Source organism: Astatotilapia calliptera, chromosome 8 (assembly GCF_900246225.1).
Source record: "Astatotilapia calliptera chromosome 8, fAstCal1.2, whole genome shotgun sequence".
In the NCBI taxonomy this organism is placed as follows: domain Eukaryota; kingdom Metazoa; phylum Chordata; class Actinopteri; order Cichliformes; family Cichlidae; genus Astatotilapia; species Astatotilapia calliptera.
The window spans coordinates 24086538-24101396 of record NC_039309.1 but is presented as its reverse complement, the minus strand read 5'-3'; the positions used below and the strand labels follow the sequence as shown (position 1 = coordinate 24101396).

General features: G+C 45.0%; 1 protein-coding gene across 5 annotated transcripts in view; it reads right to left on the bottom strand.

Annotated features, from left to right (window-relative positions):
- The window catches only part of LOC113027748 (V-type proton ATPase 116 kDa subunit a-like), a 28960-nt gene that overhangs the window by 5674 nt on the left and 8427 nt on the right, over positions 1 to 14859 (bottom strand). For 2 of the 5 annotated variants that reach the window (XM_026177509.1, XM_026177510.1), the window contains exons 13-21: positions 14617 to 14780; positions 13722 to 13812; positions 12247 to 12365; positions 11888 to 12104; positions 9333 to 9440; positions 7126 to 7326; positions 4629 to 4646; positions 3043 to 3160; positions 2739 to 2910 (exon numbers count right to left, since the gene is read on the bottom strand). In XM_026177509.1, coding sequence (XP_026033294.1) covers positions 2739 to 2910; positions 3043 to 3160; positions 4629 to 4646; positions 7126 to 7326; positions 9333 to 9440; positions 11888 to 12104; positions 12247 to 12365; positions 13722 to 13812; positions 14617 to 14780 — 1208 coding nt within the window. The remainder of the gene's footprint in view (positions 1 to 2738; positions 2911 to 3042; positions 3161 to 4628; positions 4647 to 7125; positions 7327 to 9332; positions 9441 to 11887; positions 12105 to 12246; positions 12366 to 13721; positions 13813 to 14616; positions 14781 to 14859) is intronic. The other 3 variants (XM_026177513.1, XM_026177511.1, XM_026177514.1) reach the window with 3 other exon arrangements.

Sequence of the window (14859 nt, the reverse complement as noted above, 5' to 3'; positions counted from 1 at the left end):
CTCCAGCAAGCAGACGTCAGTGAGCATGACAGGAAAGACTAATCGGCCACAGCTGTCCAACACTACAGTCCCCACATTACAATACATGCTATCACAGAGTACAGGTGAGCATCCACACTGTGCCCAGAGAGGATGCAATGAAACGCTGCGGCGGACAAACGGAGTTCTTACAAAACACATGAGGAAACCTAAATGGTGCGCCTCAGAGGTGCTTCCTGCTGCGCCCGCTCTACTCGACAGGACAAGACGTTCTGGAGACACCGGTGTCCATTTCCCTTTAGTCACAGCTAATGATCATGGTTTCATGTCATGTGCTCTGTACTGGATCATCTGTCACTTCCACCACCTCCTCATAGGCCTCTGCAATATCCTGTGATTTTCAAAATAAACGTCCGGAGCCGCATGCGGCTCTTTAGTCCTTACAGTGCGGCTCCGCGTGGTTTGGGAAAATAAATTAGAAGTGTTTAGATGAAGTGTATTTTATTTATATTAGTTCTTTTTTAACTTGTAGTTCTAAATTGGAAGATTATTGTGATATTGAAATATAAAAATAAAATTCTATTATTTTTTTCATCGCTCAAAATAAGCGTCACACTCGTGGAAGCTGAAACGGCGTGCATTTATCGAGACTTTCAGCCCCACGTAGGCCAATTATGGACCTTCGGATCCACATTATGTCAGCAGCTCCACCGTGAACTATGTTAAAGCAAACACGCTCACGCCCCACAGACGACAGCTTACAGTCCTGTAAAGATGAAAGAGACTTCGTACAGCCCCAACCTGCAGACGCTGTGCGCAGAGGTTCAGGAGCAGAAGTCCCGTTGTAAACATATCACAGCAGACCCGACGATGTTTGCATGAACGCGCTTTTCAGCATCTCTTTATTGACCACCTTACACACAGTTGCTGACGCACACAGCCGGCTGTAGCTTTGCAGCTCACAGCCCCACACATACCACCAGACGTTAAGGCGGCGAGGCCTGATTGCGGGTGCAGCTCAGGTGCGTCCGCCTCCCCTGCAGCGGCGCTGCAGACCACGCAGTTTTTGTTTGCTGGATTATTTTAGTTCAGCTTTTGTTGTATTTCTTTAAGAGTTCAAAATGTGTTCATTACATGAATAAAATGTAGTTTTCTCTGTAGCACTTCATGGAGTTCATAATAAATTCATCTACGTATTTTATATTCTTTACATTTGATCTTTTACATTGTGTATAATGTCTGTTGACTGTATTGTTTATTTTAATATTCGTGTACAGCGCTTTGTGACTGCCTGTCTGTGAAAAGCGCTTAATAAATAAACTTTTACTTACTTTAGTTGTTCACACAAAGCATAAAGGTAAAAATCAATATATACAGTGTTATCTTCATTTTAGATGTCAACAAGTATTTGCGGCTCCCAGTGTTTTCTTTTGCGTGGAAACCGGCTCCAAATGGCTCTTTGGGTGCTAAAGGTTGCCGACCCCTGACCTAAGCAATCATAGACGTGTGCTGCAGCGTGCAGCTGCCAGCCAAAGCACGATTACACTGCACAGCTGAAAAATTTCACTGCTGTGTAATGTTTGACATTTGCTGTATGTCAGTGTAGTTGGATTAGCAGGGCGGAGTGCGTGCTGGGAGGCGATGGAGCTGGAAGGTGTGTAAGGTCCTCTGGAGTTCGGTATGATAACAGTTCAGTAAACCAGTTTGAGAAGGTCCGATTCTGCTGGAATTCCTCATGAGCTTTGGCAAAAGTACCCATGTGTGTGTGTGTGTGTGTGTGTGTGTGTGTGTGTGTGTGTGTGTGTGTGTGCGCGCGTGGGTATTAACATGTTCATGTGGACCACAAATTGGTGGTTTACTATGCTTGTGGGGACAAACAGCCCTTGTGGGGACCAGGATTTGTTTGAAGGCATTTTTGAGACTCAAAATGTGGTTTTAGTGTCAGGGTTACAATTAGGTTATGGAAAGGTTCAGGGTCAGGCATTCATTTTTAATGGTTAGGGTACGCGGCTAGGGAAACCATTATGTCAATGAGATGCTATAAACACACACACACACACTCATGTGTTTGTTTTCCATCAGTGCGGGACTGTTTAGACCTGAAGACAGTTTACTTTCTGCTTTCACGTGCGATGCATGGAGCTGCCTGTGAGTGGATATTTTCTGCAGTCAGAGTAATCATCTTATGATCAGGTCTGTGCTGATTCAAACACACCAACACTGCACTGGAGTCGTTCTACAGCTGGTACAGTTATCAGGCCTCAAACAGAAAACCTGGGAGACTTTTTGTAAAGATGGCTCCAGCAGATTTTCAATCAGGGCCAAAGAGCACTGAAGATGCTCTGACAGTAACACCGTGTTACTGTTGGTTTTGTCCTCATTCAAATCATAAATCAGGGGTGGCAAACTTACAGGCCCAGCAAAGCTGGACAGACATTAGGAACTAAGCAAAGTGATGCTGGTTTTTCCTTTCAGCCGTTGTTCATTGTGGAGGACAAAAGCTCAAACGTGTCTCTGACCTCATGTGTGTCCTCCCTGCTCGTAGCAAACACATCAAAATAAGGCTTTTATGCAAACACTGAATACAAATTTGCTTCCTTGAAAAAGTTACAGTTCAGTATTGAATATTACATAAAACAAAAACTGGACACTGTGCCTGTCACACCGACACAGAGGGGAGCTTCCCTGGTCCAGATCACAAAGTGACTCTGACACCCCGTCACAGATACTCTGTATTTGCGTGTAAGTGTGACTCTAACCAGTGCAGACGCAGGGCATGCAGGAAGGCTGACAGCCCCTCCATCACGAGCAGGATGGCGACTGTTAGCACGGCGAAGAATGCGAAGATGATGGCCAGGCCGAAGAACCCGCCCCCGCTCCTGGATGAGAGGCCGAGGTGCATCACCATGGACCAGAGCACCTCCGAGAGCTCTGTGCAAACAGTCGTGACAACAAGGTTTACAGTGAATATCCAGCAGTAAACAACATTACTCAACATAGTTCTGTTTCTCTGAATGTTTATGATCATCAACAACACAAAGCTGTGTGAGAGTCGCTACTAACGTGCATGAGCCAGGCTGAGGGCCCACAGGCGCAGGTAAGAGGCTGTGTTGGAGATGCACCCCAGGCAGTACTCTATGGTGTGGATAGCCTGGTGGACAGCTACATCGCCGAAATCAAACTGTAGTGAGAGAAGGAACAGTGTGAGCACAGGAGTGTGTACATGCAGGAGGTGTGACCATAAAATCGAACCAAACATTGGCCCAGTTTCTCTTCAGATTAACTTCAGGTCACTTCCTGAACGTGTTCACGTGTGCTCTCACAGCAGATGTAAACTCCTGTTTTCAGCAGGCTTCAGGACTTCTTAGTTGGAGAATCCATCAGGTTAGAAGTGTATGTAGCCCCATACAAATAAGCCTGTCTTCATGATGATGACGAACTCTCTGACCACACCTTGTTCTCTGGATCCATGTTGAACATGTTTCATTGTTTAGAATCTGAGATGTAGTTTAGGAAGCAGAGCATGCTGCAGGGTAACCTTTGTTTATGTAGGAGGAAGCCCTCACACATGCTGTGTAGCATAACTCAGCGAGCATGCTAATCCAGAGAGCTGGGAAACAGCTACTTCTGCTGCTGACAAGCTGCTTTGACCTTTGACCTCTGCCTGTGACTTCTCTCATCAGCTTTAAAACAAAGAGCAGAGAAGTTTCTTCGTCCACAGCCAGATCACAGCTCAGGGAGGTGTTTGTTTATTGTAAAGCCCGCGCACTTCCTCCATTTTCTCCATCCTGGAGCGAGGCTAGCCTTTCCTGTGTGGAGCGAGCAGGGAGGGGGAAACATGGCAGTCAAACGCTCCGTGTAGCTTTTGTTCGGTTTTGCTTGGCGCTGATCTGGTTTCCTCTTTCCATGCTCCCCTTTTGTCTTTGGATCAGACAAATGGAGTTCATGGAAGCAGGAGTCATTGTTCCCATTCAAAGGATCACTAATGAAAAACAGAAGTATGAATACGAGCATGCCATAATGGCACAAAACACTGAGGCCAATGACTGAATTGGAAACATTTCCGCTGATAGTGGAAACAAAAGGTAGACTTCTGCTCAGGTGACAGCTTGAAATTTGGACTGTACCTGACTGACTATGGACGCAGCTTTAGGGGCGAAACGGTGAGACGGGGGCAACAACTCCGGTTGTGCAGAAGTACAACTAGATGGATTTTAGTGAAAACTGACCCTTGACCTGTTGCTCTTTGATCTGGTCACAAAGTAACAACTGTTGCTTCATCTTTTCCCAGTTACTGGATATCTGAACACGTTCTGCGTTTTTCCATAATGATGACTGTGGCTCTGGATGAAGAGCAGGTCATCTCCTCATTGGAAGGCTGGTGGTTTGATCCCTGCCTGCTCCAGTCTGCACACCAAGTATCCTTATAAAGTGCTTTAGAATAGAAAAGCTCTATATACGAACTCAACACACCTGTCACAGGGCGAGAGGCTTTTTCACTCTGTCATGCAAACAAACATGTACCTTCATTCATGCATGCCTGGCAGTTCAGGATTAAAGCACATTTAAACAATTCAAACATGACAAAAACCAAATGAAGCAAGCCAGCATTCAGACATGCTCAGGAAACGTTAAACTCTGAATCTTACCGGCTCTTCCTCTGAGTGCTTGAAAGTAAGCAAAGGTGAAAGGTCAGTGGTGCGATCCACAATCAAATCTTTCAGAAGTTTTCATCACCCAGATTTAATGGGACATGATCCAAGCGAGGACGTGTGTGGAACTCATCAATAAGATGTCTCGCTCTGTAACCCGTACACAATCATTCAGTTCTGTCATGTTTATGATGTGAATGATGTGAATAAGAGCTCAGGTTTGTTCCCAGAATGCTTAGGTCTCATACACAACTGTTATTCTGTGCAGGTTTTTAAAAAGTGACGAGTCCCTGTAGTGTAAACTAAAATTCTGATGTTACAGTCATGGTAAAAAGAAACGACACCTCTAACATCCCTGAAGCCCACCTCAGTGAAGAGCACGGGACACGCTGCACCATGTCATCACTCATTTAACCTGAAACACTCTTCTTCCCACTTCATGCACAGATGTCTGAAGGTCCCACCACAGCATGTCAGTCACTGACTGGGCCATTACGACACCTCCAACTCCTGCTGACCCCGTGTCAACCGAGCTTCAGCCGTCAGACAGGTGACACCTCACCTGACGCTATAATACTTTGGTATACGAAGACGTTTATGGTCAAGTCCTTCGCTGTGAGATGCTCAGGCTGCAGAACAAGCTTTATGTTTTTTTGCCGTCTCTCTGAGCATTGCACGGACTTCCACTTTTAGGAAGACTGTGGCTTTGTGTTAACATACAGCGTAAAGCTTGAAGGCCAAGTTCTGCTTCGCAGAGGTGGTCACACCTGCTGCTACTTAACCTGCTAAAGGCTGAACTTCCTCCACTCACTGCTTCTGCAATTTAGCTTCATTCTTGTCAAATAATGACACGGTGTAATATGTCACATGCTGTTGGTCGTCTGAGGTTGTGTTTACCTGCTAAGGCCAGATGATTCTGTATTATGTGGTGACTAGGGCGGCTCGATTATGGCAAAAATGATAATCACGATTATTTTCACTGACATTGAGATCTCGATTATTTGACGATATTTATTTAACAATAACAACGTGTTGAATAATGACTTTAAAGATTGTCAAAAAATAATATAAATAGTGTGCAAATACTGATAACAGTGCAAATGTTTGCAATATAAGAAATAAATGAAAAATGTAAACATCTGTTTAGTGAACTTTGCAGTGTTGCTCTGTGCTGCAGCTACGACACCGTAGCAAAGTTTACACACTGTGTCTACTTGATCCACGTCTGACTGAACCCATAATGTTTCCACACCACTGAAGTTTTTTACCTCTTTTCAACCAACGGCAGCCACTCTCCTCTCCAAATAACTTCTGCTGAGCTTTCCGAGCTTCCCTCGGGTCCTCTTAATCAGCGGTCCCCAACCCCCGGGCCTCGGACTGGTACCGGTCCGTGAGTCGTTTGGTTTCGGGGTTTTCAGGGTTTTTATCGGTTTTCAGCGTTATTTTGTTATCGTCTTTATCGTTTACTCGGTTTTCCTGGGTCTTTTCAGGGTGTTATGAATAAATTTTCTTTTTTTCGGTACCGGTACTAGTTTTATTTTGTTGTATTTATCCGCGACACCTTAAAGGCCGGTCCACACGGAGCAGCGCGAGAGTAAAGCACGAGGGAGGGGCTAATAATCGGCTCAGTCATTTTTAATGATCGTTGAAAGCCCAGATCGTAATCGAGATTAAAATTCGATTAATTGAGCAGCCCTAGTGGTGATGTGTAAAACCTTTAAAGTGGGTGTCCTGTCTTCTTACCATGACTCAGTTTTTAACAGGAACCTCCCCTCTTGTGTTTCCTGTCTGAGCCACAGTGGAGTGACGCATTGATATGCAGAACCAGCTTCCACACCACTTCAACTTTAACTTGACTTCAGGGATGTGAGAGTTGCATCGCATGGACCCACTGTGCTTTTCCACACGGTTCACAGGTTTGATTCTCATATTAAATCGTCAGGATCTGGAAGTAATCCTTCTAAGGAAGCCAGACGGATCTCCAGAGAAAGTCCCAGAACATTACATATTTACTTTGTGAATGGATGATAAATGCAGCCTTGCTAACTGTGCAGTGTAAGTCATCACGACAAAAACACTCAAGATTTATTATGAAGAGAAGCCAGAGACACCCGACCCCTGTGTCACTGACTGAAACAAAGGGGGTGGTTCTCGTTCATATTTATGTTCCTGAAATGGAAAAGCCATCTTTTTTCATTTGCTGTGATCACGTCACTGTAATATCTCTATAAAGGGATATTAGTGTGTTTATTTCAGTCCATTTGCACCTGAAATAAGCAGCCATTGCTCTATATGTCCTATCTGAAACATGGAGCTGCAACATTTTGTGCTTTGTGACCTCTGGGCATCTGTGGGAGCCCAGGGAATAGTCAGAGCCCATATGACGCTGAAAGCATCATTCACATCACAATCCTACTAAAATATATATTCGAAACAGAAACCAATTCAAAGCAGAATCTGAGAGAGGACAGAATGTGGCAGTGATGAGACTCACCTCATCGCCTTCTTCTGAGTGCTGGGAGAGCTGGTCGTGGTCCATGATGCCAGCTTCGTCTTCTGTGGGCCCGTTGCCCACCCGCACCCCTCCAAACTTCTGCGTGCCCTGTTGAGTGAGTCCGGTGCATGATGAGGACACGCCTGTTTGCTCTAAAGACTGCTCTAGATTCTCTGCAGGGGTTTCTTCCCTCTTCTGTGACTAGATACAAAAGCCACAAGAGCTGTGTCGAGCTTAAAGCAAGCCTTAGGATGATGCTTCCTTCTTAATTTACTCCAATTTGTAAATCAGGACACCCACAAACCGAGAAAAATAGATATATTTACCACCTTATCAAGTATAATGGTTCAAATTTCAATAAGCAATCGTTCACTGGAGAGCAAAATAGTCTCACTGGTTCAATCACAGCTGAGCACAAAGACCTGAAGACCCGTCCAGCTAACAGCTGTACAGCTCCCAGATCTCATCATCATTCGTGTGAGATTTACAACTGCTGGGAAACAAATACTGAAGCATGGCTAAAAGCGTTTTTGTGACCTTGAAGTAATCTTAAATTTGAAAAGCAAAACCTGCAGTTTCACCATGTGTCCAAAGGCTGTGTGTGATAATATCAGCTAGCTGTAACACAGCTAACCTACATGAATTTGGGAAGGTGGTTTAATGTGACAGCACAGTCACCTGGCAGCAAGGTTGTGGGTTTGAATCCACTGGTGCCTTCAGTTTATAGGCTCTCCCTGTCCTCCCACTGTCCAAAGGAGGCGTGTTAGCTTTATAAGTGATTTTAAACTGGCTGTCTGTGTCAGCCCTTTGAGAGCTTGGCAAACCTCGTGGCCTCTGGGTCAAGAGGAAAACTACGGTGTCATTTGATGGATGGGATTTTCTCTGAACGATTGTCTTTCCCTCACAATATAACGATATAAAAAACTGAATTGAACAATGGGGCTGGAATCATTACTGTGACAGCTGTGTTCTGCTGATAATGACCACAGTTTTCCACTAATGGTCAAATGTCCCTTTGACCAGACAGGCCTGATGGGAAAAAGTCCTTCTTGTGGCTAATTTGACCAAATTAACTGAAGCATCAGAAAAGAGCTGCAGAGACAGTCAATTTTCTGATGAGCTACTCAGTTTGGATCATTTTGGCTCGTGCAAAACAAACAAACAGTGAATTATCTGTCAGAAAGCAGAGTTATCCACAGCGTGTGACTCACAGTCATTAGCCAGCGTTCAGACTCACGCCACACTCGGCCTGTCACGTCCACTTTGAATGGCGACAGTGAAAACACTTAGTCTGACACTTCATAACTGGGTTCACAGCCCAATGACATCAGTCTTTATGATCTATGATTGCAGCCAGCTGGCTAATCTTTTCTCGTTTGCTTAAGTAGTCCCAAGTGTTTGTTTTTCCCTCTTCAGACAGTTTGTGCTGTGCTGCTGTGCTGAGAGCTGACTGTTTGTTGGTGTTAATAAATAGAAACTCCTTTTCTAAACTAATGTTTGCCATAGTGTTGCTTATTGGCCGTCTTCTCCCAGAAGAGAAGCATTCAGGCAAAGTACTGTGTAGTGAAAAACAACCCTGCTCCTAAACATAGAAATCAGTACAAACTCAGCCAGTTAGGTCTGTTCAGACAATGTTGATAAAAACCTTTAAATACATGCAGAAAGTTGCATAGTCCACAGTCACCTCTCTTACAACGTGTGAGCATGTATAACTCTGCTAAAGCTCATCTGCTCGACATGCAAAGATCAGGCCCCACATGTCACAAAGCTACGAGTTATAAAGAGTCTTTGTGAGGTTTTAACTCTGCTGATCTTCAGTGAATGAGATCCATAACCAGTGAGAGATATGAAAGCTCCAGGTGGCATATCTACCAAGGTAGCACTCGGTAATGGTCGTCATCATTTTGGATAGAAAACTGCCAAATATACAGTTAAGACAACTGAATCAAAGTATCATCGAATTTTAGGGTGTCCTTTGTCTGTGAAGTAGTTATCGTACATTTCTCGCTAAAATATCAACGTTTCCAAAGCTGGCTTTAAGCAGTTTTCATGGCAGCACAACCAACCACGTTACACAATACAATGTGCATTGAAATGAATGACAGGAGTAAGAAAACAAAAGGTTATATCAAAGGTTATAACTTAACAGTAACTTAACAGTAATGAAAGATAGAAGTAGGGTTCTAGTTGTGGTCAGATGCACATACCAGGTGCTTTTTCCACAGGTGCTGACGCCGAAGCACCATAGTTTTCACAATCAGCATACAGGGAACACATGCAAGGGCAATCAGCACCAACAAAACCTGGATCGCCACCTAAAGATTCAAAGAGAGAGGTTAATTAAGAAATGAGCATTGTACAAACAGGTCTTGGTCTAAAACAGTACCTCAAACTGTAAATACAGAGCACAACATAATAGATTGTCTGTTGCATCTAAACACTGACAATGAAACCCACAAGACTTCAAAATACGAGCTCTGCTGTGCTTTAAAAACCTAACATGCTCTAATCGATCACATGTAACTAAAAATAACAGAAAAACTACAACTGCTGCCAGAGCTTTACCTTCATCTTGCAACAAGAACTGATAACTACATGAATGATAGTGGCAGACATAAGAAGGGTCCCAGTATGAAGAGTGGACAGCACCAGGCCCGACATGTTCACGCCTACTGGCAAAGAAGCTGACTGCATCCAGAGCGTTGGAGCACAAGATGAACCAGCTCTATGAGAGAGCACTCGATGGCTAACTGAAGGCACGGTCTGATCCCAAGGACCCAGAAGGACGGTCCAAGACATAACTGCTCAGCACACGGGAAGCTCCTGTCAGGCATCATAGCAGCTAAGATGAACAGGCACACGGGTCAATACATGAGCAAGGCACAGAAAGGGCCAAGAATACCAGAGGCGCAAAACACCAGCTACTGGTCGACTGAGCAGTCAGCCGAGACCAACCTGTGCACTGCCTGGACTGATTACAAGGAGGCCTATGACTCAATGCCCCACACCTGGATCCTGGAATGCCGAGAACGGTACAAGATCAACAGGACCCTGAGAGCCTTCATCAGGAACTCAATGGGGATGTGGCAGGCAACACTGGAGGCCAACCTCAAGCCCATAGCACAAGTCAGCATCAAGTGCGGGATCTGCCAAGGAGATGCTCCTCAGGCAGCAGAAACCTAAGAAAGAGGAGGGAGACGAGGAACCATCATGGAAGGACAGGCCCCTGCACGGTATGTACCACCAGCAGATAGAGGAGGTGGCTGATATCCAGAAATCCTACCAGTGGCTGGACAAAGCTGGACTGAAAGACAGCACAGAGGCACTAATCATGGCAGCACAAGAACAAGCTCTGAGCACAAGATCCATAGAGGCTGGGGTCTATCACACCAGGCAAGACCCCAGGTGCAGGCTGTGTAAAGATGCCCCAGAGACAATCCAGCACATAACAGCAGGGTGCAAGATGCTAGCAGGCAAGGCATACACGGAACGCCATAACCAAGTGGCCGGCATAGTGTACAGGAACATCTGTGCCGAGTATAACCTGGAAGTCCCGAGGTCAAAATGGGAGATGCCCCCAAGGGTGGTGGAGAATGACCGAGCTCAGATCCTGTGGGACTTCCAGATACAGACGGACAAAATGGTGGTGGCTAACCAACCGGACATAGTGGTGGTAGACAAACAGAAGAAGACGGCCGTAGTGATCGATGTAGCGGTTCCCAATGACAGCAATATCAGGAAGAAGGAACACGAGAAGCTGGAGAAATACCAAGGGCTCAGAGAAGAGCTCGAGAGGATGTGGAGGGTGAAGGTAACGGTGGTCCCCGTGGTAATCGGAGCACTAGGTGCGGTGACTCCCAAGCTAGGCGAGTGGCTCCAGCAGATCCCAGGAACAACATCTCTGTCCAGAAGAGCGCAGTCCTGGGAACAGCTAAGATACTGCAGGACCCTCAAGCTCCCAGGCCTCTGGTAGAGGACCCGAGCTTGGAGGACTGACCGCCTGCAGAGGCGAGCGGGGAATTTAATGTTTTTGGTTTTTTAAAATGAGAAAATCCTAAATAAATTCAAACTTGTGCACTGAATTATTTTTCTTAGTCATTAAAGATGAAAGATGCTGAAAACAACTCAAAGGAATCATTAAAAGCCAAAATTACCATGATTTTAAGCCCCGTAATGAATGTATATACCTGACCCCAACTGTACCACTAGAGCGTTTCACTAACAACAAAGCATCCGTGCAGGTTGTCCATGTTCATGTTTTAAGGTGGAACTGTTGTATACTGTGTTATAATATATAGTATATAAATGAACCCCACTAGGTGCCAGCAGCACAACCATCATACTGAGAGGTGAGAATGATAAGGAATTTCAAATCACACACACACACACACACACACACACACACACACACACACACACACACACACACACACACACACACACACACACACACCTCGATTTAAAACTGCAAAAAAAATTAACAATTTAAAACCTCGGCATACTGACAGAACGACACGACCTGCACCGTTATGAGAAGAGATGGTATCAATAAGCAAAGCTCAAACTGCTCCAAGCTGCTCTGTTTGTTTTTGTTCTACAGTGAAGCTCGACCTCAAGTTTCTGAAAAAAGGTCATCAGGAAAGTAAAGCACAATGAAATATCTGTTTGCTCTGTAGAACTGCTGAGAGAACGTCCATGCACGACTCTAACATGTCAGTGTGACGCGGATATGTTAGGAGAGGGTGGGTAATGGAAGGAGCACCTGTCCCTCGTAGAGGCGTTTGCTGGTGGGGTCACCGTAGTTGAAGAGACACATGTTGATAAAGTGGATGAGCAGGCTGGGAGCATCCTTGGAAGTCCGGGCGGTGTAGGCTGTCCACTTGTAGAAGATCAGCAGGGCAAGGTAGCCAAACAAGCTCGACATGAAGACAATCTCTGGGATGAAGCCCAGGAAAATGTTCAGAGGCTTCTTGAAGTACCTGCAGCGCAGTGAGGTCACACATGAACAACAGAACAGCATGGTGCCTGTTTGAAAATGATCAGCTGTGAATATGAAGCTAGACGGCACACAACCTTAAAAGTGTTTGAACATTCAGTATCAGCCCTCAGTGTGACTCTTACAGGTGGTTGAAGAGGCTGAGAGACACTCCAAATATCATGTGGATGACGCCCAGGATGACGGACATCTTCATCTTAAAGGAGTTGAGGAAAGTCAGCTTGTTGGTGGCAATATTCCAGATCTGCAGAGAGCACACAGCAGGTTCAACGAAGAGCACCCTGCTACTCTGACACAAGTACAAACAGGCTGACATACAGGTCTGTGCTGACCTCTCAGTGATCTCAGACAGATGGTCTTTTTTAAAGGTACAGTTGTTAGTTTATGAAACAGCTCTGGAGCTGGATATGAGGCGATATGACCAAAAGTATTTATCACGATATACATCTGAAAATTTGCGATAACGATATAACTGACGATGTACTTGACACGAGACAAAATACTTTACAACTCCACAGCTTTATTAGTGAAAAAAAACCCCATCAATGTATTGTCACTTAAACAAGCAGCTGTTTTTTATGTGCATTAAAGTTATATAAACACGTAACAGTGCAAATGCAAATTCCTCGCTGACAGTTTAACCAAAAGGCATTTCCAGTGGAAACTGGCCGACACATCCTCAGCATAACCATGTATAACATCCACAAAACTTAAAAACAGTTATACACACACAACACGGTAACATTATGCTGAAGCACAGTACGTATCACTCCGCGAGGCTCCGCCTACGATAGCCGTAATGCTCCCACAATCCATCAAGCGGTGCGGCTTCGTAGCTCAGCAAAGTCGTACTGAAACATTTGACAGATTTTCGAGCGCCGTGCACATAAAATCGTTTCCAGGTCAGTAAACACAACCAGAGTTCATACATAAGGCACACGGGATTATAAGGAGCTCTGTCGACTTTCAGAGAAATCAAAGGATTGATTTTAAATGTGCCGTATTTTCCAAACAACACGGTAATAACGACGGCCCGCTAGCATGCGCTACCAAAAATAGTGCTTTGTTGTGTATCTGACGGACGAAAGCTAAACCAGTTCCACACCAGTGAAGCTGCAGCATTTTTACAAACCAGTTCTGGTTCATCTGTTTCACTCAACGATCCGCTTTCGCCGCCATGCTTTTTCCGTCATGCGCGTATGAAAACAAAGGCACTGCGCCTGTGCGTTTTACCCATATTCTATCGCGATATCTCATTTTCTTATCGTTGCCCAACATTATACTGGTATCACCGTGAACGGTATGATGTGGCCCAGCCCTACTGGATACTGCAGTTTTCTCAGACAGGGTTCAGGGGCTGGTGACTCATTGTGTCACACGGTCTCACATCTGTGGGGTGTTTAATCATCTCTGTAACACAGGACCGACAGCTATGGAGCTCTGACAGGATCGATTGTTGCTTGGCTCACAAACTGGATTATTGGCATTCCTATCACTGATTTCACCAGCCCAAGATGAAATGAGCAGGTTGTCGTGCACTGGAGACAATTAGAGCCGGTAATTTGATTTAGTTGTTATAGTGAGTACATGTATTGTTTACCGGGTCAATTCCGAGTGGATAAGGTCCACCGAACACGCCGGGAATAGCAGGATCTAACTGGAGAACTGCATTTCCATCAAGAGTCTCAGACCTAGGACAGACGGAAGGAGAAGAACTACAATCCATGCTGCAAGATGAGAAACAGTTTAGAGCACGAACCTGCCAACACACACACACTGGCCACTTCTTTAGTTACACCTGGCTAGTAACAGGTTGGACCCATATGATGACGTTGACTTCCTGTCTTACTTTGACAGTCAGTTATCTTGTGTTTTGTATAATTAGCTTTGCTGCATTTAAATTCTAACACTCTTAAATATGAGAGTTTGTGCAGAGATGCTCTCCTGCATGTTATTAACTTACTGCTACCTTCCTGTTAGCGCTGACATCAAACAGGCATTTTCACCAAAGAGCTGCTGCTCACTGAGATGATCTCAGCGGACCAGACCGTCTGGCACAACAACCATGCCGTGTTCAAAGTGAGTGATTGGCTGATTAGAGAACTGTTAACAAGCAGCTGAACAAGTGCTCCTGACAAAGTGGCCAGTCAGCAGATCCCTGCCCGCTCTGACTACAGAAGCCTCCTTTAGGTTCCTGCAGGCTCACACACTGAACTGGATTACATGCATCAGATTCGTTTTTTCCTCTGAGGCTGTGTTTGTGCTACTGTTGGTCATTTTAAAGGTTTAGCTGTTACGTCCCAGCTACAGCCGGGTCGTAACAATAGTGTTTTCAGTTATTTCTTGGAGACTGAAGTAAGTTTAATCTTCTAGTTGGCTGCTTCGAGTTAGTGCTGGGGATGACATTCAGTACTGGTTTTAGTCTGGTAGTGGTCACAAACAGGAAAAGTGGAAATCTAAACTTCATTTGTGATGCAGAAAAAGCCTGAACTCACGTCCAGTTGGCTCCTTTGGGGCCAAACATGGGCCTGACACTCCAGCCAGACCCAAACATGTTGAGTGACTTAGAGAAACAGTCATTGTAAATGACGCCTGTGTAGACGGAGAAGATCCCCATCAGGAGGATGATGTAGCGCCCAGCAAAAATCATGTTGAACATCTACAGAAGCAAACAGAAAACACTGGAATATGATGCTTCTGCTCACTGACTGAACAACGATGATTTACTATATTGGATT